Genomic DNA, 27,663 nt, shown 5'->3' on the forward strand with positions numbered 1-27,663 from the left:
GTGCTGCCCCACCCCGACTCCGCATCTTTCTGCAGGTTCTCTTGTCCTTTGGCGAGGATTCTCCAAGGCGTCTCAATACATGGGCCGGCTCAGAAATGCCAAGATCCACGTGGAGAGAGCTGTCAAGGTCGGAGAGGGTTGCGGGTCGGGGGTTCTAGAAAGGACCCTGAAAGCGTCTGAGCCTCCCTGCACTATTTGCTCCCATCCTTAGAAAACAAACAAGAAAACAAAAACCTTGATCCCACACCCATCTTCAGATACCTCCCTATTTTCTTTTCGCCTTCTTTCTTTCCTTTTTTTTCTTTCTTTCTTATGGTCTTTTTAGGGCCACAATCGTGGCATATGGAGCTTCCCAGGCTAGGAGTTAAATCGGAGCTGCAGCTGCCGGCCTATGCCACAGCCACAGCAACGCTGGATCCAAGCCGCGTCTGCGGCCTACAGCACAGCTCAGGTAACCCCGGATCTTTAACCCACTGATCGAGGCCAGGGATTGGAAGGCATGTCCTCATAGATGCTAGTCTGGTTTGTTTACCACTGAGCCACGATGGGAACTCCCCTTCCCTGTTGTCAATACCCCATTCACAGTGGACTTCTTGGCAAAATTTTCTACTTCTTTATCTGAGATTCTCTCCTCAGCTCCCACTGCTCTGGTTCTCTGCCCTTTCCCACTCCCACCAGGAACCACTCCAGTCAAGGTTACAGGTGACCTTCAAAGAGCCAGATCCAGCAGTCAGTCCTTTTTCTATCCTGAGTTTTGTTAGGCACCTTGTGTCATTCTACACTGCTACCCCGCTCACCTTTCCCTCCTGGCTGTGTGCAAGCTCCTAGTTTTCGTTTCTCCCTCCCTGGCAGCCACTTTTCAATTGCTTTTGAAGACATTCCTCATTCCCTGGATCTCTCTCCATGCCTGTCTCCTTGACTGTGAGTCCAGTCAGTGTGCTATGCCCCCTGCCTCCTCTTTCCAAGCTTAGCCTGTCCTGTCCATAGATTCAACCCCCAACCTGACAGCTCTCAGGAACTTCAAAGCATTTCAAACCCATGTTTCAGGCTGTACTCTTTTTTTTTTTTTTTTCCTTTTGGCCACCCTGGGGCATATAGAATTCCTGGGCCAGGGACTGAATCCCATACTGTATCTATGCCACAGTTTGCAGAACACCGGATCCTTATATCCTTAACCAGCTGTGCCGGGCCAGGGATCAAACCTGCGTCCTTGCCAGTGCAGTTGAACCAGCAATCCCATTGTGCCACAGGGGGATCTCTCCAAGCCATACTCTTAATTTTCCTGTCCAAACCTGTTTCCCTCCCTATTCTCTCTCTCCTCCATCTCCCAGTTGCTCAAGCCAGAAATCCGATATTTCTGTTTCTTCACCCACACCTAATCCCATCAGCAAAACTAGTCAGTCTGTTTCCAAAATAAATCTCAACTTTATCGCCTTATCCCCATCTCCACTGTAAGCATCTTAATTCTAGCAGAAACCACAATAGCCTCCTGATTGGTCCCCTACTCCCATCCTTGTCCCCTCCATCTATTCTCTATACAGCAGAAAGCCACACTTAGAACTTCCAACCATGTCACTCCCTCCTTTCACCTTATTCATGTGACTCTTTATATAAAACCCAAGTACACCCCAAGATCTGCAGGGCCTTCTCCAGTCTAGCCCTACTTTTCAGGAGGTCTCCCCTCATTTTTCACACTCCATTCACCCTGGCTTCCTTCTAGTTCCTTCCACCCTCTCTCCAGGCTCAAGACCTTTGCACATGCCCTTCTCTCCACCTGAATTGCCATTTGCCCAGCTCTGTGCATTCCTGGCTCCTCTGCAACTTCCCTTGACTGTATTTCTCCAGGTCCCCAGTAAGTATCCAGTTTCTTGAGCCAGCCAGCCTGGATTTAAATTCCTGTTCTTTCTTATACTCAATGTATGGCCATGCTATTCAATCTCTCTGTGCCTCTGTTTCATAACCAGTTAAATCGGGATAGGAGTATTTATCAAAAGTACATATTATTGGGAGTTCCTTGGTGGTCTAATAGATAAGATTTGGTGCTTTCACTGCTGAGGCCCAGGTTCAGTCCCTGGTCTAGGAACTGAGATCTCACATCAAGCTGCTGAATGCCATGGCCAAAAAAAAAGAAACAAAACCAAAAACCCATGTTATTGTTAGTAATGTATATAAGTGCTTAACGCATAGTAGGTACTCAATAAATATTAGCAAATAAATATAGTCAATATTATGATGCTTGCTATGCACATCTATTTCTCTGCTTGTTTAATGTTTGTCTCCCCTACTTAGGATATAAAAATTTCCTGGTGGAGTTCCCGTCGTGGCGCAGTGGCAATGAATGCTACTAGGAACCATGAGGTTTTGGGTTTGATTCCTGGCCTCACTCAGTAGGTTAAGGATCCAGCGTTGCCGTGAGCTCTGGCGTAGGTCACAGACATGGCTTGGATCTGGCATTGCTGTGGCTCTGGTGTAGGCTGGCAGCTACAGCTCCAATTGGACCCCTAGCCTGGGAACTTTTATATGCCACAGGTGTGGCCCTAAAAAGACAAAAAAAAATTTTTTTTCTTGGGAAATTTTTCTGTCTCAGAGGATTAAGAACCTGATTAGGGAGTTCCTGTCGTGGCGCAGCAGAAATGAATCCCAATAGGAACCATGAGGCTCCAGGTTCGATCCTTGCCCTTCCTCAGTGGGCTAAGGATCTGGCGTTGCTGTGAGGTATGGTGTAGATCGCAGACATGGGTTGGATTTGGCATTGCTTGGGCTGTAGTGTAGGCTGGCAGCTGTAGCTCAGATTTGACCCCTAGCCTTGGGAACCTTCATATGCCACAGGTGCGACCCTAAAAAGAGGGGAAAAAAATTACCTGAAAGCAGAGACCATAGCTGTCTGATTCTCCATTACACCTCCTGTGTCTGGCAGCTAGGCTGTGCTTACTGAAAACGTATCCTCTCACCTTACAGCAGAAGAAGGTCTTTATGATCCAAGGCCGCTACCCTGTGATCCGGTGCCTCCTGCGCCGGAGGGGCTGGGTGGAGAAGAAGATGGTCCATCACTTGGGCAATAACCTGCCACCATCGCAGAAGGATCTGGATAGCTCAGTAATGGGTGACAGTGACACCACTGAAGATGGTGAGCAAGCCCCTTCTTTTCCACAAGCTGCCCCTCGAGTCCCTTTCCTTTGGTTCCCACTGTCCCAGGGTTGAGGCTTTGACCTGGGCCTATGGGATGGAGACAGGGACCTTACTAGGCCTGGGCTCTGCATCCACAGAGGATGAAGATGAGGTTGAGGCATTCCGGCCAGCACAGCTGTTCACCTTTGATGACATACTGGAATTTGATGACCTACATGGGACGCATGCTCTGATGGTGAGGGCCCAGGGGTTGGGCAGGGTTCTGCTTCGTTGGAGGGAGAGTACTGGAGTCTAGCCAGGTGACCCCAGACAAGTCCTTTCCTTCTCTGGGCCTCATTTTCCCTATCTGTTGTAAAAACTGGTTGGTTCTTTAAAGCCTAGGTAGGCCAGCAGAATGGTGACAGACACAGATGAGGCTGGTCTAGGACTAGAGCTCTTTGCTAGGTTGTATCAGAAGCTGGCATAACCTTCATGCCTGGTAGTTCCCCTTTACAAATAAAAACCCCATAGTTCATCTTCTTCCCCTGTCATTGTTAGGTGAAGCCTATAAGGAAGGACCTAAAAGTTCTGAAAGATGGAGTTCCCATTGTGGCTCAGTGGGTTAAGAGTACAACTAGTATCCATGAGGATGCAGGTTCGCTCCCCGGCCTTGCTCAATGGGTTAAGGATCCATTGTTGCAGCAAGCTGCAGGGGTAGGTCAAAGGTGTGGCTCAGATCCGGTGTTGCTGTGGTGTAGGCTGGCAGCTGCAGCTCCGATTCTACCCTTAGCCTGGGAACTTCCATATATCGCAGGTGTGGCCCTAAAAAGAAAAGAAAAAAAAAAAGTTCTGAAACAGGCTGATATGATGGTATAGAGGATATGCGTGTTGAAATGAGGACATTTGGCTTTGAATCTTGGCACTGCCGCTCACAAAGTTGAACTATACCAGGTTGCCGTTTTTTTGCATGTCAGAAAAGGTTGAGGGTGAGCAGTTCCATGTAGCCCTACCTGTGCCTCAGTTCCCTTGTCTGTGAAATGGGGCTAATGGTAGCACCTACCTTACAGGGTTGTGGTGAGGATTAAATGAGTTGACATGGAAAGCTTAGAACAGGGCCTGGCGCATGTTGTTGTTGGTTATCAATAATCCTACATTTCAGAGTTGTGGGGAAAATGGAGAAAGGTAGATCCCCTGAGAGAGCCTTCATCACCTGCTCTGTGCCCATCAGCTTAGAGTCACTGTCCTGCCACTGAGCAAGTCCCTGATGGCCAAGAGCCAGAACAGAGTGTGGCATTCAGTTGTGGGGCTTAGGTACTGCCTAGGGGCACCTGGCTAAAGGAGCTACAAGTTGGTCTGCTCTCTGCTCACCCGGTGTGGCCCTGGAGGAAGAAATAAGTGTTCTTACCTTCCACAAAGATGGCTTGTGGTCTAGAGGCCACTTTGGGAACATCCTCTCCTTCCATTCATCCACCTGGCTCCGCAGGGTGGGGAAAAACCTCCTCGGGCCTCGTGCTGCCCACGTCAGCCTCCATGTCTCTTCTCCTCTCTCCAGTCCCGCATGGTTCGGAATGAGGTCCCCTACTTCATCTGGACCACTCGGCGGGATGTGCTGGACTGTCGCTTACTGTCCAAGGATCAAATGATAAACCACTATGCCCGGGCAGGCTCCTTTACCACAAAGGTGGGCTCTCTGGGGCGCGACCGTGGCAGCTTCCAACCCCCCAGCACTCAGGCCTGCAGCCCTGTTCCCTGCTCTCCTTATTAGTAAAAGTTCTCAGGAGATGGGGAGGTGTCTAATCCAGTGAGATTTGGAGTCAGGCTTGCCTGGGTTCAAATCCAGTCCCTGCAGCCTGTCCGGCACATGTAGACATGATGTCTAAAACAGGCTCCAGGATCCAGATGGGTCTGGAGCCAGAACAAATGCCAAGTCCAATGACTGTGAGCAGGAGGACCCTTATTTCCCATGCGGAGGATATCTGCCTGATGAATCCATTGTATCTTACCGGGGTTATTACTAAGCGACCACACCTCTCTGAGCTTCAGTTTCTTCATCTTTAAATGAGACCACCAGTGAGACCGATCTTCTAGGGTTATAACAAGAGTGAAAGGGTTTGTGGTTGGGACCTGCTAGTTTATTATCAGTGTGGGCTGGGAAGGATTCCTAGAGGAAGCAGGTATTTCAGAATGAGACAGGGTGGGTAGGAAGGATGGGGAGTGTTCTTGGCGGAGGGAACCACAGAGGTCATTGTCCAGGAGGTTGACCTGAGCGGGTCAAGCCTAGCAAGTGGGGCAGAGGCTCTGAGCACATCCAAGCAGGCTCCTTCTGAGCCATCTGGTTGTGTGCCAAGCATGGGGAGTCCCTTGGAGACCTTCCGGGGGAGCCCCACCCTGCCCCCTCAGCAGCTAACTCTGTAGGTGGGTCTCTGTCTCAATCTCCGGAATCTGCTGTGGTTTGACGAGGCTGATGCCGACTCCTTCTTCCCGCGCTGCTACTGCCTGGGGGCTGAGGACGATAAGAAGGCCTTCATAGGTAAGGAGATGCCAGCCCCATGCCTGGACCCTCAAGCCGAAGGATGAGGCCTCAAGCCCTGGCTGGTGTTAGAGAGCAAAAGGCCTCTCTCCTCAGGCCCTCATCTCCCCAGTTAGATTTCCTTCTCCTTCCCCAGGCCTTATCTCTCCCTCATGTGTCACCCTGAACAAGCCTCCCCCCTTGGTCAACCCAGACCTCTAGAAAAGCTGACATAGCTTGTCTTGTTTCCTAGAGCAGGTTCTAAATGTTGGTCACTTGGTTGAGTGTAGAAACCAGGATAGATTCCAAGCCAACGTGAGATTCCACTGGCTAGATAGGGTTCTGAGTCTAGAAAAGGGCCTAGGTTTCACTCTTAAGCAGAATAGACTCCAAAGCCAGAACATGCTGTCAATTCAGGGCAGAATTTGGATCCAGATTAGATGCTAGGTTTAAATTAGTCTACAAATATGATAGAGCTTTTGGGCCAAGGTCTGGTTCTCAGGCTCGAATAAGTATCAGAAGTAGATTAGGAACAGAAGAGAGAAATCAGATGGCAGGTCCTGGCAAGATTCTGAAGGTAGAATATGAGCCAAATCAGGTCAGATTCTGGCTTTGGTTCTACACCTGAAACAGAAGCCAGGTTCTAGTCCAAGTTCTAGAGTCAGAAACGGTAGTCAGGTTCCAGTTCCAAGATGGGCAGGTCGTGATCAGGTTCCGGAACGAGAACAGGCCTGGAGCCTAGGGCTGAGCAGGGTATCCCCTGCCCTGGGAGCAGAGGACTTCTGGCTGACTGCTGCCCGCAACGTTCTCAAGCTGGTGGTAAAATCCGAATGGAAGTCATACTCTATCCAGGCAGAAGAGGAAGAAGCCCCAGGTAAGTGCTGTGGTTACCTCTACTCCCCCGGCCATTTGTCCTCCCACCAGTCACTCATCCATCCATCCATTCATCTATACATATATCCTGGTCTTTTTCTATTTCCTTTTCTTTTTTTTCCTTTTCTTTTTTTGTCTTTTTAGGGCTGTACCCATGGCATGTGGACATTCCTAGGCTAGGGGTTGAATCGGAGCTGCATCTGCTGGCCTACGCCACAGCCAGAGGGACATGGTATCTGAGCCACATCTGCAGCCTACACCACAGCCCACAGCAACACTGGATCTTTAACTCACTGAGCGAGGCCAGGGATCGAACCCATGTCCTCATGGATACTAGCTGAGTTTGTTACTGCTGAGCCACAATGGGAACTCCTGTCCTTGTGTTTTTCACATCCATTTGCCTCTCCACCACTCCTTCCTGCCCGCCTATCTATCCACCAGCCATCCATCCATCTACCTGCCTACTCACCTACCTGCCCCTAGATCTCATTCATCTGCCCACCTATCCATCCATTCATTCTCCCTCCCCCCACCTACCCACCCCACCCCCTGTGGCTCTGCTCATTCACCTGCCTTCTCTCAGCTCCACACTCCCTGTCCATCTATCCACCAACCTTCCTGCCTACCTGTCCTTGCTTAGATCTGCCTGTCCTTCCTCTTTCTTCTTTTCCATCCTGCACTCCACCACCTATCTATCCTCTGGTCCATCCACTCATTCATTCCTCTGTCCCAGTCACCCCCTGCCACATGTCTTCCTGTCCATTTGTTAATTGACCCACTGCCTATTCAGCCCTCCCAAGTGCCTGGCATGTGGCCGAGAGCTCTACAGAGGACGGACTAAGATGACGTGGGGGCATCCCTGCCTGTGGGGAGCTCAGGTCTGTGAGGAGAGGAAGCAGTGACAACATGTGATTTCACGTGGTCTGAGGGGACACAGAAGGCCCCTCACTGTCTGTTGGCTTAACCCACTGCTTGCCCATTTCCTCTCTGGACTTAACTCCTACGTCACAGGCTCCATCTTGTAACCCAAGAGCCCATCAGCCAGGGATTCAAGGATGTGAGGAGCAGCTCTACTGGGGACAGGCAAATCCCTGCCTCTTCCAGAGAGAGACCTCCCCACTGCTATCTCCTGGGTGTGTTAGGAGCAGAGCACAAGGGCCTTAGGTGTGTCAGAGGTCCCTAGCACAGAGAGGCTGCAGGCATGTGCTGTGCCTCAGGTGTATTAAGATGAGGTCTCAGGTAAGTGACAGGCCTTGGGACACCTGTAGGTGTTGAGATGCCTTGAGGACATTTAGGGTGAAGCCTCACATGAGTGACAGGTCCTTGCTTGGACAGTATGGGCCAAGGGCAAGCAATGGGATTACAGGTGAATTTAGAACAAAGCCCCATGTGAGTGACAGGTCCCAGGGCAGTAGGGGATGGAAGCATGTGCTGGGCCTCAGATGTATTAGGGTGAGGTCTCAGGTAAGTGACAGGCCTTGGGGCAGTGGGGGCCATGACATGTGTCAGGCTACCTGCCTTGTATGTGGGATAGTGATGGTCCCCTCCCTATCTCTGCAGGAGACAAGCAGCTCAAGAAACAGGAGAAAAAAACAGTGACAGTGTCCCCAGAGTTTGTAGATGAGGCTCTGTGTGTCTGTGAGGAGCACCTTAGCAACCTGGCCCACGTGGACATCGACAAGGACCTGGAGGCCCCCCTGTACCTGAGCCCAGAGGGCTGGTCCCTCTTCCTCCAGCGCTACTACCAAGTGGTCCAGTGAGTCCCCCTGACACCCGGGCCTCGGGGTCTGGGCAGGTGCCTCCTCCTTTCAGGGAGCTTCTCTGTTCTGAGCTGATGCTCAGGGCAGACCCTCTCCATCCAGTGCAGGCCCATCTCCTCTTCAAGTCTCCCTGTTGTGTTCACTCTGCTCTTCTCAGGAACCCTCAAGAGCTCCCACTGCCTCTATCATAGGGGCCAACCCACTCTTCCCAGTTTTTGCCATATGTGCTGTCAGATAGACATGAGTCCAAGTCCTGCCTCTGCAGCTTCACAGTTCTGGGACCTTAAGAACATCACTAAACTTTTGGAGCTTTGCTTTTCTCACATGCAAAATAAGTTGAAAAATAATGTCTGCCTCGGGGTTAGGATTAGACAGGATAATTTGTATGCTTAGCACAGAATCATAATGTTCACTCACAAAGTAAGAATCTATTAAATATTTTAGATTTATCCTGGAGGCCAGTGTTCCCCAAAGGGTTACACAGGTTGCTAGGTCTACAGGCTGTAAACAGAGTTCATGAAGAAAGGGCCCTTAAGGTCAGTCACATTTGGAAAACAATGGGTTAAACAGTTAATTAAAATAGGTTTCCCGGAGTTTCCGTTATGGCTCAGTGGTAATGAACCCTACTAGTATCCATGAGGATGTGGGTTCCTTCCCTGGCCTTGCTCAGTGGGTTAAGGATCTGGCATTGCAGTGAGCTGTGGTGTAGAACGCAGACTTGGCCCGTATCCTACGTTGCTGTGTCATAGGCCGGTGGCTGCAGCTCCAATTCAGCCCCTAGCCTGGGAACTTCCATGTCCCTCAGGTGTGGCCCTAAAAAGCAAAAAAATAAAAAATAAAATAAAATAAAATAGATTTCCCTGATGCAGGACTTTTCAGAACAAGTTGTTGGTGTAAACTCCCAAGAGAGATGCGTCCCCAGCCCCCTGTCCCAGGCATCCTGAGTGTCCGTGTTTTCAGAATGCACTTTTGGAGACCATTCTTAAGTGGAGGAAAGGAGTGTTGAGATGGGCCTGGGGCTATTGTAAGGAGATTTCCTTCAGCAGAGACTAGACTAGAGGGCAGAGGGTTCTGAAGGCAGAACACACAGCATTTACCGAGCCCTTCCTGGGTGCCAGGTAGGCTCCAGAAATAGAGAAGTCCCTGCCCTCAGGGGCACACAGCTCAAGGAGAGAGGCTTGCAGTGAGCTGGGGGAGTGCTCAGGGCCTCAGTTGGCTTGGTGCTAATAGCAGGGAATGGACAGATTTAATGATTAATGGAGGAGACTGAAGAACTAATGAACCTTGAATGAAAGACCCAGGAGTTCCCACTGTGGCTCAGTGGAAATGATCCCGACTGGCATCCATTAGGATGTGGGCTCAATCCCTGGTCTCACTCAGTGGGTTAAGGGTCCAGCGTTGCCGTGAGCTGTGGTGTAGGTTGCAGACGTGGCTGGGATCCCTCATTGTTGCTCTGGCGGTGGTGCAGGCTGGCAGCTGCAGCTCTTGATTCAACCACTAGCCTGGAAACTTCCATATGCTGCAGATGCAGCCCTAAAAAAAGAAAAGAAAGTTAGCAAGCACACCCACATCATTGATAAACAATTCACTTGTGTCTTTTAAATGTCTGGGAGAGGAAAACTAGGTGATCCCATACTTTCCCCTTAGCTGCCAGACAACAAAGGAAGCCACCTTCTTCCTTTTTTGGGTGGTGGGAGCATGCCCATGGCATGGTGAAGTTCCCCAAGCCAGGGATGGAACCTAAACCAGAGTAATGACAATGCCAGGTCCTTAACTTCTAGGCCACCAGGAAACTCCTAAAATCACCTTCTTAAGAATCATCAGGACTGGAGTTCTTTGGTGGCCTAGCAGTTAAGGACTTGGCATTGTCACTACTGTGGCTCGGGTTTGATCCCTGGCCTGGGAATTTCTACATGCCATGGGCGTGGTCCCTCAAAAAAAAAAGAATCAACAGGACCGTGTTAGAACAGTAGGTGGAAAGAAGATCAGTCCTATGTATTTCTGGGTGTGGGGCAAGTTGAGGGCTGGAGGAACCTCTTAAAAGTCAGGATTACATAAAACATTACATCATACAGCATTGAATTGTTTAGTACAGATCGTCAGCATTCATTGATTTCTATAGTATTTACTGCTGCTTTTCAGCTTTTAAAAACAAATCCATGAGTTAAACAGTCAGGCTTTTTTTGGTCTTTTTAGGGCCACCCATGGCACATGGAAGTTCCCAGGCTAAGGGCCAAATCAGAGCCGTAGCTGCCGGCCTACAGCCACAGGCAAAGCAACACCAGATCCGAGCTGTGTCTGTGACCTACACCACAGCTCACAGCAATGCTGGCTGATCCTTAACCCACTGAGCAAGACCAGGGATCAAACACGGGTCCTCACGGATACTAGTTGGGTTCATTACTGCTGAGCCACAATGGGAACTCCCAGCCAGGCTTTTCTCGAGATTTCACTTTCCAAAAAACACTGGTGGTCTTTTCTTTTGCTAAATATAAAATCATATTGTCATGTTAAATATACTTTTTCAAATTGCACATGCCCCTGCAACCAGCATGTGACACTTTCCTGAGCCAAATCACAGATTTTCTGAGCAGATTCTTTATGCCATGGCGACAGAAAAGTTTCCAGCAAACCTTCTGGAAATAGAAAGACCAGGATTTGGGTGTGAATAAGAGGCTTTGCCAAGCCCTCTCCATCTGGCTGTCTCCTTCCTGAACTGCCCTGATGCCACTGCTGCTGCTGCCTTAGTAAAAGAAAATTAAGATTTCCATGGCTGGAGACATTTAAGAGGCTAAGCTGTTAAAGAGAGGTTAGCATCTACTGGAGGCTTCCTTCCTATTCAGTCAGAAGAAAAGAAATGGGAGAGTTTGAATGAGGTAGCTATCTGGGATATTTAGTTACTTGGTTTAATAAGTTTAGGACATTTTGTGTCCTGTAGGGAACAGGGTCCCTCTTTGTCCATGAAACCTTGTCAGTACAGCCCAGTGGCTGAGGCCAGCTCCTGCCAGAGGACTTGCTTATCCAACCATTCATTCATTTAACAAACTTTTTTGGAGCACTTAATAAGTGCCAGGGCTATGGCTTGGGGATGGGACTACAACAGAGAAAAAGAACTACAAAAAAATGTTCCTGTCTTCAGTGCTTATATTCCAGTAAGCAGAAACAGGCCATAAGCAAATAACTGTAGGTGTCAGGTGGTATGTGATGGGAAGAGAGAGAAATCAGGGAGATATATGATAGAAATGTGCTTGAAAATGACTATGCAGGAAGAGACCCTCCCCCGCCATCAACCAGTGCTTGGTTAAGAAACAGAGGGTAATGGCCTAAAAGCACCCATGGATAGAAGGATCAGGCAGGATGGACTTTGCATCCTGGCTCAGCCACCTAACTCAATGTGTGACCTTGGGCAAGTCCCTTAACCCTCTAAGCTTCAGTTTATACTTCTTTAAAATGGGACCAGTACTATCTCCCTGGAGATAGATTAGTGATAATATAGATAAAACCCTTGGCACAGTGCCTGGCACTGAGTGCCTCGTCATTCGATGCTGCTGTAATTAAATTCTGCCAAATGCAGTTTTAATGTCGTAGGAAGGTGGCAGAAGGCGGAGTGTTGGAGCAGGAGGGGTGCAGTAAGTGGACATTCCCCATCCTCTCCCATTCCAGCAGTGTGGGACGGTGCCCTGGGCAGGGTGGAGTTTGGGGATCACCTTGAGGGTGGGGACAGAGGTTTGGGAGAGACCTATCTGATCTCTAGGGGAAGGGCACAGCCCAAGCTGGTTAGACTATGGCCGGGGGTGGGGTGGTGGTGCTGTGTCTTGCCTTGTCCACCAGGCTGCCTCCAGTCTCAGCCCTGCCCAAGTCCCTTCATCTCCCCACAGCGAGGGGGCAGAACTCAGGCACCTCGACACTCAGGTCCAGCGCTGTGAGGACATCCTGCAGCAGCTGCGGGCCGTGGTGCCCCAGATGGACATGGAAGGAGATTGCAACATCTGGATCGTGAAGCCAGGAGCCAAGTCCCGTGGACGAGGTGGGGGTCAGCCCCTGCATCCTGTACCAGCACCCTATGGCCTGCCTTCCCATCTAGAGGCCAGGAAAGTTAATAGTGCAGGCTCTGTTGGAGCCAGAATGCCTAGGTTTGAATCCCAGCTCCGCTACTGATATTCTGTGTGACCTTGAGCAAGTTCTATCACCTCTCTGAACCTCAGTTCCCTCCTCTGTATAATCCCTCCTATGGGGTGAGGATTCAGTGAGGTGGTGTGGCTACTGCTTAGGACAGTGTCTGGCACAGTAATTATACCATAAATGTTGGCTGCTGTAATGATGATGCCAGCTCCTCTCCTGTCCTGAGTTTGGGTTAATGCTTTTGGCAGTTCTGGTGATAGACACATGTAGTTTCTTGTCATCTAAGGGCTCTCAAATTGAACCAGTGCATCTTTGTGATGTATGCAGGACAGTGCTTAAGGGTATGGATGCGGGAGCCAGGCTTCCTGGGTTCAAATGTGAGCTCTGTCTCCTAATGTCCTTAAGACCTGGGGCAGGTTACTTAACCTCTTTTGTGCCTCATTTTCATCATTGGTTAAATGAAGCCAATAATAGCTACCTAAGAGGGTTATGTAACTGTCATAAAGAGAAAGTACTCAGATCCTTACTTTAACAGAGTAACTGCTATTTAAGTGCTATTATTTTTAGCTATTATTAAGATTGCTCAGCATGAATGGAATTTGAACAGGGCAGCCGGCAAGCTGGGATGATGCATCAGCCCCGCCTTTAAAAAAAATGGTTAAGAACTTCCAAGATGTAGAAAACAGACATCTGGCAGCAGATTGCTCCAGATATGGCCTTTGGGTGAATGTGTTCATGTGCATGTGAAGCTTTGCAGCTCCACACACTGCAGGACATTCCTCTTGGGATGTTGCTTCACAACCAGCATCACAGTTTTTTCTTCTACCTTGCACATACTTTTGTTGTTGTTTTCTCAGGATGAAAATACATATTAACTGTTACTTTAAAAAAGATCTGGTGGCCTAGTGGGTTAAGGATCTGGCATTGTCGCTGCTGTGGTGAGGGTTCAGTCCCTGGTCCAGGAACTTCTGAATGCTGTGGGCATAGCCAAAAAAAAAAAAAAAAAAAAGATCAGAAAAGTAGAAGAAAGCAAAGACACCCTTGGTTTCACTGAGATAACTACTGTTCACCTTGTGGTATCTTTCTTTCTACACTGTCTTCTTTGTATCTGGATAGTGTGTGTTTTATTTTAAACAAGAACATACTATTCTGTAGCTTCCTTTTTTCATCTGTTATATCTTTCCATATCAGTGAGCATTACTCATTTTTTTGCACCTTTCTTTTTTATTTTTTTGGCTGCACTCATGGCACATGGAAATTCCGAGGCCAGGGATCGAATCCAAGCTGCAACTGTGACCTAAACCACTTAACCCATTGTGCCATCGAACCCACGTTACCACAGAGACAATGCTGGATCCTTAACCTGTTGCACTACAGCAGGAACTCCAACACCTTTTTTTTTTTTTTTTTCCTAGGACCGCTTCCCGCGGCATATGGAGGTTCCCAGGCTAGGGGTTGAATCAGAGCTGTAGCCACCAGCCTATGCCAGAGCCACAGCAACTAGGGATCCGAGCCGCGTCTGCAACCTACACCGAAGCTCACAGCAACACTGGATCCTTAACTCACTGAGCAAGGCCAGGGATTGAACCCGCAACCTCATGGTTCCTAGTTGGATTCGTCAACCACTGAACCATGACGGGAACTCCTCTTTTTTCTTAATTGTAGATCTTACTCCATTTCAGTACATCTCAATCTGCTTTTTCCCCTTGTTTTTAAATTATTGTTATGGGCACTTTTTTGGCCTTTTTGTGGGGGGAGTGGGCATACCATGGCATATGGAGGTTTCCAGGCTAGGGGCCCAGTCGGAGGTTTAGTCGCCTGCCTATGCCACAGCCACAGCAACATGGGATCCAAGCCACACCTGTGACCTACACCACAGCTGACAGCAACGCTGGATCCTTAACCCGCTGAGTGAGGCCAGGGATCGAATATGCTTCCTCATGAATACTAGTCAGATTTGTTTCCACTGAGCCATGACAGGAACTCTGATGCTTTCAAACATATACAAAAGCAGAGAGAATAATACCGTGACTTCCCCATGTATTTCAACATTTTCTTTCCATTTTTAGAAAAATTTAATTGAAGTATATGTACAGTATACTTCATTGAAAGGATACACGTTGTGAATACATAACACAGTGAATTGTCATATAGTGCACACACTCATGGAAACATCACCTAAATCATAAAATATTACCAGCACCTTAGAGAGGAGAGTCCGCTCGCATGCCACCTCCTGGTCTCTACCTCCTCACAATGGTCTCTCCTCCCCTATTCTAGCTTATGATACTCTGTGTTGCCTGTTTTTGAGTTTTATGTAAAAGTATAGTATGTTTTCTTTTACTTCATTCTATTTTATAGCTGCATAGTATAATTTTTAATTTCTTGTTTGTTTTGTCTTTTTAGGGCCACACCCGCGGCATGTGGAAATTCCCAGGCTAGGGGTCCAATTGGAGCTGTAGCCGCTGGCCTACACCAGAGTCACAACAACACGGGATCTGAGCTGCATCTATGACCTGCATGAGCTATGGCGACGCCGGATCCTTTAACCCACTAAGCGAAGCAAGGGATTGAACTTGCATCTTCATGGATGCTGCTCGGGTTCATTAACCACTGAGCCATGACAGGAACTCCTATTTTGGGGGTGGGGGGCAAAGGAGGAAAAATAGCTTTATTGCTTTGCCAGGCAAAGAAGGGTCACAGAAGACTAATGCCTCAAAGATTGTGCCCCCCTTAGGAGAGATTGGAAGGTGGTTTATAGTTTTGGGGTAGAAAATAAGGCCACAGATAAGGATCATGGTGGAGGCAAGCTTGCATTGTTTTCAAAGCTGGTGTTCAGTGGTTTCATGGTCGTCTTTCCTGTGTCTGGACTCACTGAGGTTCAGGTTCTTCATGTGTCCGGGCAGAAGGAATTCAGCGAGAGACAAAGTGATAGGCAAGAAGTAGATTTATTAAGATAGGATGCTTGTGAGAGGTGCAAGTGGGCAGGCATGAAAGCTCTGCCTGGGAATTCTTGTTTTTGTTTGTTTGTTTTTGTCTTTTTTTTCTTTTTGCCTTTTCGAGGGCCGCTTCCCGCGGCATATGGAGGTTCCCAGGCTAGGGGTTGAATCAGAGCTGTAGTCACCGGCCTACGCCAGAGCCACAGCAACGTGGGATCCGAGCTGCATCTGCAGCCTGCACCACAGCTCACAGCAATGCCGGATCCTTAACCCACTGAACAAGGCCAGGGATCGAACCTGCAACCTCATGGTTCCTAGTCAGATTCGTTAACCACTGAGCCACAACGGGAACTCCTGACTGGGAATTCTTATTTATTTATTTTTAATTTTATATCTGCACCCTCAACATATGGAGGTTCCCTGGGCCAGGGATTAAATCCATGCTATAGCTGCAACTTGTGTTGTAGCTGCAGCAACACCAGATCTTTTAACCCACTGTGCCAGGCTCGGGGTCGAACCTGCACCTCCACATAGACTCAAGCTGCTGCAGTCAGCTTCTTAACCCACTATGCCATGGCAGGAACTCCTCTGATGGATATTTAGATAGCCACCATTTTTTTTTTTCTTATTTTTTTTATTGATTCATCAGTTGTTATTACAGATGACACTGTGATGAACATCCTGAGCAGATAACTTAGTGGCCTTTCCATCTATTTCCTTAGGATAAATTCCTAAAAATAAAATTGCCGGGGCAGAGGTCACAAACAGTCTTAATCTTTGGCTACACGAGGCATCATGTTATGGGAATCTTGGTGGTCAGTCTGGCCATTTGAGAGAGAATCTGGCTTGGGAACCAGGCACAAGTTATTCTGCACCATTGGCAGGCAATCAGGCTGTTTGAGGGGAGGTGTCAAACAGTGAAGAAATGAGATTGATTTGTGAGTGCATTAGTCTGCAGTATGATTCTTACTATAGACCTTTGAACAAGATGGGTTTGGACTGCATGAGTCCACATTTATGTGGATTTCTTTCGCTATATACATACTTCATTATTACATGACCTGTTGTTGGTTGACTCTATGAATGCGGAACCATTATGGACGGCCGACTGTAAAGTCATATGAAAACTTTCAACTGCTTGGAGGGTTGGTGCTCCTAAGCCCTTCATTGTTCATGGGTCAGCTGTGTTTATCAGCATTAAAATGATGCCTTATTAGCATGAGATGCTTGACTTCATTCTTTGTAAGACAAATAAGATACCATTCTACCTAGAAGAGTGACCAAAAAAAGATCAACAGTGTTGGTAGAGTGTGGAAAAATACACAGTCTCATACACTTACTGGGAGTGCAAATTAGTGGAACATCTTTGGTGATATAAAATGAAAACATGGGCACACCCTTTGAGCCAGCAAATCTACAGCTAGAAATGTATTCTACAAGTAACTAATGATAATGGCATGAGTTAACATTTACTGAATGCTCACCATGTGGCAAGCACTGTTCCAATTCTTTGGCACATTCAAATGCATAGAATCCTATGAAACTGAGGCAGATGCAGCCCCTCCCATAACCAGAGAGCAGATCCACAGGAACTGGAAGCAGCCCTTGGCTGCCTCTGGAGAAGATGTATTTTATTAATTGCATGCCCTTTTGAACTGTCTTCTCTTTGCTTTTGTTGTTTTATATTTTGTTAATTGTGAAGAACTTATCATATACACACATAGTTTTTAAATTTTTTTATTTTGGGGGCCACATCCACGAAATGTGGAAGTTTCCAAGCTAAGGGTTGAATCGGAGCTGCAGCTTCAGAGCCACAGCAACTCAGGTCCAAGCCGCATCTGCCACCTATGTCGCAGCTCACAGCAATGCCAGATCCTTCACCCACTGAGTAAGACCAGGGATCAAACCCCTATCCTCATGGATACTAGTTGGGTTCATTACTGCTAGCCACAATAGTAACTCCAGTTGTTTTGTATGTGTGTGTGTTGTGTGAATTGTATCCATTTAATATAAAAATGATTCTTCCCCCAGTTTTTATTTTGAATTTACAGAAAAGTTGAAAAAAAAAATGGTATGATTAACTCATTTTCCTTCAGATTCAACAATTGTAATCATTTTGCAGGAACTCCAGTTTTTAAATTTTTTTCCTTTTTTAAAGTTTTATTGACACATAGTTGATATACAATGTTGCGGTAATTTCTGCTGTACAACAAAGTGACTCTTATACGTGTACACACATTCTCTTTCCCATCACAGGTAGTTTTTTTAAAAGCTCAATAGTGTTTTTAATTTTTATCTGTGCATTTATTCCTTTTCATCAAACAAAACTGGTTACTCTTTTTTTTTAATTTAAATCCTCCACAGATTCTCAGCTTTCCCAAAGGGAACAGGGAGAAAGGCAGGCTCACCCACTTGGGCCTCTTGGTTCTGTGGGCATAAGAACTTAGGATGGGCTTTCCCTGGTCCCCTGACCCATCTCCCTACATGAGCCTGACCTGATCCCTGACCATCCTGACTCTCCTTTAGGCATCGTGTGCATGGACCACTTGGAGGAGATGCTGAAGCTGGTGGACAGCAACCCCATGATGATGAAGGACGGTAAATGGGTGGTGCAGAAGTATATTGAGCGGCCCCTGCTCATCTTTGGCACCAAGTTTGATCTGAGACAGTGGTTCCTGGTGACCGACTGGAACCCACTTACTGTGTGGTTCTACCGCGACAGCTACATCCGCTTCTCCACACAGCCCTTCTCCCTGAAGAACCTGGACAAGTGAGCCCCCCACCCCACCTCCACCTCACCGCTCCAGTCATTGCACTGATCTCCCAGTCTGGTTGGGGAGCTGACAAGGTACAGCAGCAGGCTGTGGGACAGGCTGTGTGATTGGCCTCCAGAGAGAGCCTCTGCAAGCAGACCGGCCCTCCGTCTTGCAACCATCCTTCCAGGGGTGTGATCTGCGTGTGTTCCCTGTGGGGTCACTGTTCTAGGCACTTGGGACACAGCAGTAAACCAATCAAGAGCCCAGCTTTCAAGAGTGCACAGTGGGTTAAGGATCAGATATCACTGCAATGGCTTGGGTCATTGCTATAGCTCGAATTTGACCCCTGGCCCAGGAGTTTCCACATGCTGTGAGCACAGGCGAAAAAAAGAAGAAAAAAAAAAGTTCACATTCCAGCAGGGAGAAACAGACAAGCAATGAGCACAATTAGTAAAAGTATCTAATAGGTTAAAATGTAATACATGTTATGGAAAAAAGGATGTAGAGCAGGACCAAGGGGGGTCAGGAGAATTGTGAGAGGAGAGAAGTGTGTTGCAGCGTTCACTTGTGGGTAAGAGGAAGCCTATGGAGTCCTGGGTTTGAATTCTGTCTCTGCAGCTTCTAGGCTCTGTGACTTGGGACGAGTGAAAACCTCTTTAAGCTTCAGGTGCCACATCTGAAGAATGGAGGCAGTCATTTGAGGCACAGAGCTGTCAGTTACTGAGGGCTTTGTGTGTGATGGATGCCAAATGTGACAAATACACTTCATGTGTATTCTCTCGGTCATTCCCGGAAGCCTAGTGAAGTGGGTTCTGTTACAGATGTTGAAAGGAGCGCTCGGGTAAATTGATTGTGTAAGATCTTACTAGTCAGCGATTAAGCTAGGCCTTGATGACTGCAGGGCCCTCCTTCACTTCTAGGCACTAGGAGGGTTAACTGATGCTGTCACAGAGCACTTAACGCTGCAGCCCCTGTATAGTTAGTGCCCTCAGAGAGGTCGGAGTGAAGGATAGTTGTGGCCCTAGAAGAATGGGGTGAGGCTTTTGTTGCCTAAAGCTGAATGGTCTGGTGTGCACGGGGCTGGTTCTGGGGTTTGCCTGCCCACCCCCATTTGGGTGGGAAGGGCACAGGGAGCCAGCCCTCAGCTTTCTGCTCTCTGGCCCAGCTCTGTGCACCTGTGCAACAACTCCATCCAGAGACACCTGGAGAACTCGTGCCACCGGCACCCGCTGCTGCCCTCGGACAACATGTGGTCGAGCAAGAAGTTCCAAGCCCACTTGCAGGAGATTGGGGCCCCAAACGCCTGGTCAACTATCATCGTGCCTGGCATGAAGGCCGCGGTGATCCATGCCCTCCAGACGTCCCAGGACACCGTGCAATGTCGCAAAGCCAGCTTCGAACTCTACGGCGCTGACTTTGTATTCGGTGAGGACTTCCAGCCCTGGCTGATCGAGATCAATGCCAGCCCCACCATGGCGCCCTCCACGGCGGTCACTGCCCGGCTCTGTGCTGGAGTGCAAGCTGACACACTGCGTGTGGTCATCGACCGGCGACTGGACCGCAACTGTGACACGGGAGCCTTTGAGCTCATCTACAAGCAGGTGAGGTGGCCAGGCCCAGGCAGGACCCAGAGAGGCCACCCCATAGTGAAGCTCAGGGCTCTGTGGTCACACAGACCTGGTTCAAGTTCTTGTTCTGCCACAATGTCTGGGTACAGTCACTTCACCCCCTTGAGCCTCCGTTTCCCCATCTATAAGATGGAGGTGCTGTCCCCATCTTTCTCTTGGGTTTTGAGAGATGAAATGAGTTAATGTGTATGGATAATATTTTTAGAGGCCTGTAGCACAGTGTTAAAAGCATGGACTAACACCCCCCTGCTCAACTTCATAACCTCTAGGGGTCTCAGCTTCCTTATTTGTAGAGCGAGAATGAAAATGATATCCTCTTAGAGTTCCCGTTGTGGCTCAGGCAAAAAAAAAAAGACGAATCTGACTAGTATCTCAGGATGTGGGTTCAGCAGCTACAGCTCCAATTCGGCCCTTAGCCAGGGAACTTCCCTACGCTGTAGGTTTGGCCCTGAAAAGCAAAAAAAAAAAAAAGAAAGAAAGAAAATGGTACCTGCCTCATAAGGTTGTGACACATAAATGAATTGATATAGGTAAAGCATTTAGGAAGTGCCTGGCACTGAATAAACGCTATGTGGGTTTTAGCTGTTGTCATTAGTACTTAATAAGGTTTTTAGGTGTTTCATGATAAATGAAGTTCCTCACATATAGTAAGAGTCAATTCGTGCAAGCTGCTCATTTTTAAAAAATTTTATTGGCGTATAGATGATTTACAGTGTTGCAGGAGTTTCCGTTGTGGTTCAGCAGGTTAAGAACCTGACATAGTGTCCGTAAGGATGTGGGTTTAATCCTTGGCCTTGCCCAGTGGGTTAAGGATCTGGTGTTACCATGAACAGTGGCCTAGGTTGCAGATGCAGCTCAGATCTGGTGTTGCCGTGGTGCAGGCCAGCAGCTGCAGCTCCAATTCACCCCTAGCCTGGGAACGCAGATGCAGCCATAAAAAGAGAAAAAAATTGAGAGTTCTCGTCGTGGCTCAATTGTTAATGAACCTAACTAGTAATGAGGACTCGGGTTTGATCCCTGGCCTTGCTCAGAGGGTTAAGGGTCTGGTGTTGCCATGAGCAGTGATGGAGGGCGCAGTCATGGCTTGGATCTCATGCTGCTGTGGCTGTGGTATAGGCCAGCAGTTATAGCTCCAATTCGCCCCCTGGCCTGGGAACCTCCATGTACCTTGGGTACAGCCCTAAAAAAGACAAAAGTTGACAAGAAAAACAGAAAAAAATTACAGTGTTGTGTTAGTTTCAGGTGTACAGCAAAGTGAATCATTTATACATACACATATGTCCATTCTTTTTTCCCATATAGGATTTTACAGAATATTGAGTACTCTTCCCTATGCTATATAGCAGGTACTTATTAGTTTTCAGTTTTGTATATAGTAGTGCGTATATTTTAATCCACCATCCCAATTCATCCCTCCCCTCCATGGTTTCCCCTTTGGTAACCCGAAATTTGATTTTGTAATTTGTGAGTTTGTTTTTGTTTTATAAGTTAATTTGTATCATTTTTATTAGATTCCATATATAAATAAGTGGTATCATATGATATTTGTCTTTCTCTGACTTATTTCATTTAGTATGATAATCTCTAGGTCCATCCACATTGCTGCAAATGGCATTATTTTGTTCTTTTTAATGGCTGGTAAATATTCCATTGTATATGTGTACCATGTCTTCTTTAGCTATTCCTCTGTCAGTGGACATTTAGGTTGCTTTCATGTCTTGGCTGTTGTAAATAGTGCTGCAATGAACATTGGGATTCATGTGTCTTTTAGAATTATGGTTTTCTCCAGTTTGATGCCCAGGAGTGGGATTGCTGGGCCATGTAGTAACTCCATACTTAGTTGCGTTTTTTTGTTTTTGCTTTTTAAGGCCACACCCGTGGTATATGGAGGTTCCCAGGCTAGGGGTCAAATTGGAGCTGTGGCTGCCGGGCTACACCATAGCCACAGCAATGCCAGGTCCTTAACCCACTGAGTGAGGCCAGGGATCGAACCCACATCCTCATGGTTCCTAGTCAGATTTGTTTCCACTGTGCCATGACGGGAACTCCACTCCATACTTAGTTTTTTAAGGAACTTCCATGCTCTTTTCCACAGTGGTTTTACCAATTTACATTCCCACCAACAGTGTGGGAGGGTTTCCATTTCTCCACACCCTCTGATCATTTATTGTTAGTGAACTTTTTTGGCCGCACCCATGGCATATGTAGGTTCCTGGGCCAGGGATCAAACCCAAGCTACAGTTGTGGCTTGCACCACAACCATGACAATGCCAGATCCTTAACCTGCTGTCCCAAAAGGGAACTTCCTATAGTCTTTTTGATGATGGCCATTCTGACTGATGTGAGGTGATACCTCATTATAGTTTTGATTTGCATTTCTCTAATAATTAGTGATGTTGAGCATCTTTTCATGTACTTTTTGGCCGTCTGTCTGTCTTCTTTGGAGAAATGTCTATTTGGATCTTCTCACCATTTTTTAATTGGATTTGTTTATATATTTATAAACCTGTGTGAGATGTTTATATATTTGAAGATTAATCCCTTGTCAGTTGCTTCATTTGCAAAGATTTTCTCCCATTCTTTGGGTTGTCTTGTCATTTTTTTTTATGATTTCCTTTGCTGTGCAGAAGCTTTAAAATTTAATTAGGTCTCTTTGGATATTTTTGTTTTTACTTTCATTACTCTGGGAGGTGGATCCAAAAAGATATTGTTGTGATTTATGTCAAAGAGTATCTTGCCTATGTTTTCATCCAGGAGTTTTACAGTATCTAGCCTTAGGAGCCTTAGGTTTAGAGTCTATAATCCATTTTGAGTTTATTTTTTGTATGGTGTTATCTTTCTGTCCAGTTTTCCCAGCACCACTTATTGAAGGGACTGTCTTTTCTCTGTTGTATCTACTTGCCTCCTTTATCATAGATTAGTTGATATAGGTGCATGGGTTTGTCTCTGGGCTTTCTATCCTGTTCCATGGATCTATATTTCTAGTTTTTTGCCAGTACCATACCATTCTGATGACAATAGCTTTGTAGTCTGAATCCAACTAGGAACCGTGAGGTTGTGGGTTCGATCCCTGGCCTTGCTCAGTGGGTTGAGGATTGGCATTGCTGTGAGCTGTGGTGTAGGTCACAGACTCGGCTGGGATCCTGTGTTGCTGTGGCTGTGGTGTAGGCTGGCAGCTGTAGCTCTGATCGGACCCCTAGCCTGGGAACCTACATATGCTACAATGTGCAGCCCTAAAAATCAAAAAAAAAAAAAAAAAGAATCTGACCGCAGAGGCCCAGGTCACTGTGGAGGCACAGAATTGATCCCCAACCCAATGCAGTGGGTTAAAGGATCCAGTGTTGCTGCAGCTGCAGTTTAGTTTGCAGCTGCTGCTGGGATTCACTCCCTGGCACGGACTTCCATATGCTGTAGGTGCGGCCATAAAAGAAAAAAAAAGTATTCTAATTATTCTGATTTGGTTTAGGCTTCCATCAGAGTTTGGGCGCAGAGAGAGAATGTGCTGACTACATGACACAAGTGTCCTGGTCTTTATCACAGTTACTGATTGTATCTTAAGTTAATATGGATACTGGTCAGGTTTGTTACTGCTGAACCATAATGGGACCTCCTCTTCCTAGATGTTTTATTCTCTTTAATGCTCTTTAATCTCTTTTAATCTAGAACAGGCCCACTGCTTTTATCTCCCCATATTTGGATCTTTTGAAGGGACTAGGCTGGTTTTGTTTGTTTGTTTTTCCCTCTTTAGGGCCACACCTGGAGCATATGGAAGTTTCCAGGTGAGGGGTCAAATTGGAGCCATAGCTGCTGGCCTGTACCACAGCCACAGCAATATGGGATCCAAGCTGCATCTGTGACCTACATCACAGCTCACAGCATCACCGGATCCCCAACCCACTGAGTAAGACCAGGGATGGAACCCACATCCTCATGGATACTAGTCAGATTTGTTTCCACTGCGCCACGTCGGGAACTCCCAGGCTATTTTTTTTTTTTTTTAAATGGAACTGTCCCGCATTCTGGATATATCTGATTGTTCCCTCATGGTGGTGTTTTAACTTGTTCTTCTGTTATCTGAATGTCCTGTAAACTAGCAGTTAGGTCAGACAGCCTGATGAGTTTCAGATTATGTACTTTTGCAAGAACACTTGAAAGGTGATGCTGGGTACCTCACACAGCATCACAAGGCACACACTGTCAAGAGTGTCTCATGATTGGTGCTGCTAAATCTGACCATAGGTTTAAGATGGTGGCTACCAAATCTGTGTCCATTGTAAGCTGCATCTTCCCCTTTGCAATGATCAGTTTCTTTGTAAGGTGATATTTTGGCAGTGTGCGGATGACACACTTTCCTTTCAGCCTTTTCACCTTCTTATGTTAATATCCAGTTTTGATTCTTGCCTGGCGTATTAGAGTTGCAGAATGGTAAATTTCTAATTCTGTCATTCCTACTCTATTTATTAGCTGAGATTCTTTCATAAAGATGATCTTTGCCTCATCAGCTAGGCTGTCCGTGAGCTTTGACATCTGTATTTTTAACAAGCTCCAAGCGACTGCGATGGTTTTGTCTGTCTTCTTTTTTGGCTGTGCCCGAGGCATGTGGAAATTGCTGGCCAGGAGTCAAACCTGCACCACAGCAGTGACAACACCAGATCCTTAACCCACTGAGCCACCAGGGAACTCCATGACTCTGATGTTTAGATACATTTTAATGAGGATCCTTTGATGACACAGAAAACACCTCAGACTAGCTCCAGGTTAAAAGGAAGGTTCCGAAGAATTGCTTGGTAACCTAGTGGTTAAGGGTTCAGCATTGTTACTGCTGTGGCTTGGGTTCTATCCCTGGCCCGGGAACTTTTAGATGCCCTGGGTGCAGCCAAAAATAGTAAATAAAAGCATGTTCCCAGCAAGGCACTGGGAGCTCTCCTGATGCCCAGCTGCAGGAAGTACAGCTTGGCTCAATAGGAACTCAAAAGGCCCTTTCCTGGGCCTTTTTTTCTGCCCTCCTCTGTACATTTGCTACTTCATTCTCCTCAAGAACGCCTTCTTTGAGACTCCTCACTTCTGCTTCTCTGTGTCTTGGGTTCAGATGAGGATATAGGCAGGCCCTCAGCCTTTTATCTGTCTGGGTGTCATCACTCATAGCCTCTCAGCAGAGAATCTGGCTCATCTCAGAAGCTTTTTCTTTTTTTTTTTTTTTTTTTTGTCTTTTGTCTTTTTGTCTTTTGTTGTTGTTGTTGTTGCTATTTCTTGGGCCGCTCCCGCGGCATATGGAGGTTCCCAGGCTAGGGGTTGAATCGGAGCTGTAGCCACCAGCCTACGCCAGAGCCACAGCAACGCGGGATCCGAGCCGCGTCTGCAACCTACACCACAGCTCACGGCAACGCCGGATCGTTAACCCACTGAGCAAGGTCAGGGACCGAACCCGCAACCTCATGGTTCCTAGTCGGATTCGTTAACCACTGCGCCACGACGGGAACTCCCTCAGAAGCTTTCTATTGGCAGCAGCCTGTAGAGGAAGAAACACATTTCAGCAGGACCAGGCAATTTAGCAGGGCCAGGGAGTGTTGGGGAGCAGGTGGGGACATGGCTAAGACTCCCCTACTCCTCTGGATTACTCATCTCAGGGGTTCTGTGACCCTCTAAATACTCATTCAGCTTCCAGGGCCAAAGATGGGCTTTGCATTTCTCAGTCCTGAAACTTCTCCTGACCAGTTGCCCCAGTAGATAATTTTATCTCTCTCTGCCCCGAGTCCTTTTGGGCCTAGAATTCCAGCACCGCTGTCTGACAGGCCTTGTCTCTGCTTCTTCCCCACAGCCTGCTGTGGAGGTGCCCCAGTATGTGGGTATCCGGCTCCTAGTAGAGGGTTCCACCATCAAGAAGCCCCTGGCGATGTGTCACCAGCGGACAGCGGTCCGCCCAGCCCTCTCTCACCTGCTGACCCAGCGAGGCTCTGGGGAAGGCAAGGACTCGGGAACCCTTACCCACAGGTCAGCTTCTAGGAAAGTTGCTGGGGCCAGGAGCCTGGGGCACACTGAGAAGCCAGACTCCACTGTCACCACCTCGGCCCCTGGAAAGGGGAAGAAAGGCAAGGTGAAAAGTGTCACAGCCCTGGTCCACCCCAGTTGCCGAAAGTGGGACTCCCCCAGCACGAGGATGGGTTGCATATTCACCATGACCTTTGCTAGTGGGGACAGGCCCTCCCACCCCTTGAACATATTGTCATTGAGTCCAAAGAACCTCCAGACCCTGGGTAACACCATTCTCCCCCGATACCCCAGGGTCCCGAGGCAGTTTCTTCCTGCTCTCCAAGCCACTCCAAACCACCCCACCCTTAGCCCCACCAGAGAGCCACCAGTAGTAAGTAAAAGCCACCATGTACAAAGTATTTTTTAAAAATACACAGCCAGATGAGCATTGGCCCCTCCAAAGCAGTCATTCAGCGAGGCAGTTGGTACATATTTCAATCCCAGGTTGATCTTTCTCCAGAGCCCAAGCTTTTCCTGATGCAGTATTGTGTCTTTGCGTCCATGCAAAGTCGCCTCTTGGGGAAGGGAACTAATATCTGTATAGTACTTAACAGTTTACACTGTGTCACCACCTGACCAGCTCCTTTAGTCCTCACGACTTAGCGAGGTAGGTGCTGTTGTCCCCATTTTCCAGTCAAGGTATCAGGAAGTTTAAGGAAGTTGCCCGAGGTTGCACAGCTCAGAAGGGGCAGAGCAGGGATGCAGACCCAGGTCTGTTGGACTCCAAACCTTGGGTTCTCCCTGTGGCCTCTGGAGGAAGAACTGGGAGGGCTCTACCTGCCCTCACATGCCTGGCCCTCATCTCTCCCCACCTCCCCTCCTCACATGTCCTGAGGGGTAGCTGGCCAGCCTTGGGCCCTCCCCAGGCACTCACAGCCGCTCTTGCTCCCACAGCCTCTTACCACTTCCCCAGCCTCCACAGCAAGGGCCGGCTGCCTTCTCCCCATGTGCTCCAACCCCAGGGGCAGGTCCTCAGACTGCAGCACAGCAAGCTGGTGGGCTCTGAGGCCCTGTCGACCACAGGCAAGGCCTTGATGACTCTACCTACCGCGAAGGTTTTGATTTCCCTCCCACCTAACCCTGAGCTCAAGCTGCCATCCAACGCCCTGAAACCAAGAGAGGTGGGCTTTGAACTGTGACCTGTACCCTAGTAGGCAGTGCTGAGTACTGGGGTCAGGGCTGGAGGGCAGGTAGAGGGAAGCCCCCAGGCTGACCTGAGCCCCAAGGGAAGAGCTTGTATCCCTTAGAACCCCCTTCCTGGACAGATTCCTGATCGTCTCTCCCCTTCTCCCCTCCTTTCACACTGAGGCTCTTGCTCCCCAGTGCGTTCACGGTCCCCAGCTTGGAAGTAACTTGTGGTCTCCACCCTTTGAAGCTGGGAGTCTTCCTAGCACCCATGGGAAGATCAAGGCCAAAGGCAAGTTCAAGGCCAGACTTTGTGACAAACCCAAGGCTGAGAAATGCCTCATGACAACACTGAGCCTTCCAGGACCCCTGCCCTGTATCAGTGCACATCATGGGCTGGCGGGAATGAGGGACATGAGGCTACAGAAGCCCTTGCTTCCATCCTCACTGCCCTTATCCTGGATGCAGCACCAAATAAAAAAGAAAATGAAGTATTCGAGGCTTGGCTCCATTTCTGTGGGAGGGTGAAGAGTGGGTCGGGTGTGGCTCTGCAGCCCAAGGTCCAGAGCAAGAGCTGGAGGCCATCAGCAACTCTTCCACAAAGGAAAGCCCAGAACTCCCACTCAGTGACAGGCATGAGGCATCCTGTTCAGGGCCTGCTCTGGCATCTCTGGCCTTTGGGCGAGGAAACAGTCTGAACGAAGATCAGGGCCCGCCCAAGATCACATGGTATGAACAGAAGGCTGGGACACACTGCAGGACTACTGAGCCCTAGAAATCTCCCCAGGCCCCAAGCTCAGAGGAGGAGGTGGG

At 48.0% G+C, this 27,663-nt stretch overlaps 1 protein-coding gene across 1 annotated transcript; it reads left to right on the forward strand.

The window, feature by feature from the left end:
• Window positions 1-27,335, forward strand: TTLL3 (tubulin tyrosine ligase like 3). Its single transcript, XM_084989448.1, is given in 15 exon segments — window positions 1-127; window positions 2,959-3,127; window positions 3,267-3,364; window positions 4,661-4,789; window positions 5,524-5,638; window positions 6,393-6,491; window positions 8,051-8,246; window positions 12,129-12,277; window positions 17,838-18,081; window positions 19,233-19,668; window positions 25,514-25,789; window positions 26,365-26,515; window positions 26,518-26,846; window positions 27,034-27,078; window positions 27,080-27,335. Coding segments are annotated over 15 exon segments (2,601 nt in total). The 5' UTR covers window positions 1-79; the 3' UTR covers window positions 27,197-27,335.
• The last annotated feature ends 328 nt before the right edge of the window (window positions 27,336-27,663 follow it).

Source organism: Sus scrofa, chromosome 13, assembly GCF_054392235.1.
Source record: "Sus scrofa isolate SSC_HxYL_T2T_F1_AM1 chromosome 13, Sscrofa_HxYL_maternal_Yorkshire_Landrace_v2.0, whole genome shotgun sequence".
Lineage (NCBI taxonomy): Eukaryota > Metazoa > Chordata > Mammalia > Artiodactyla > Suidae > Sus > Sus scrofa.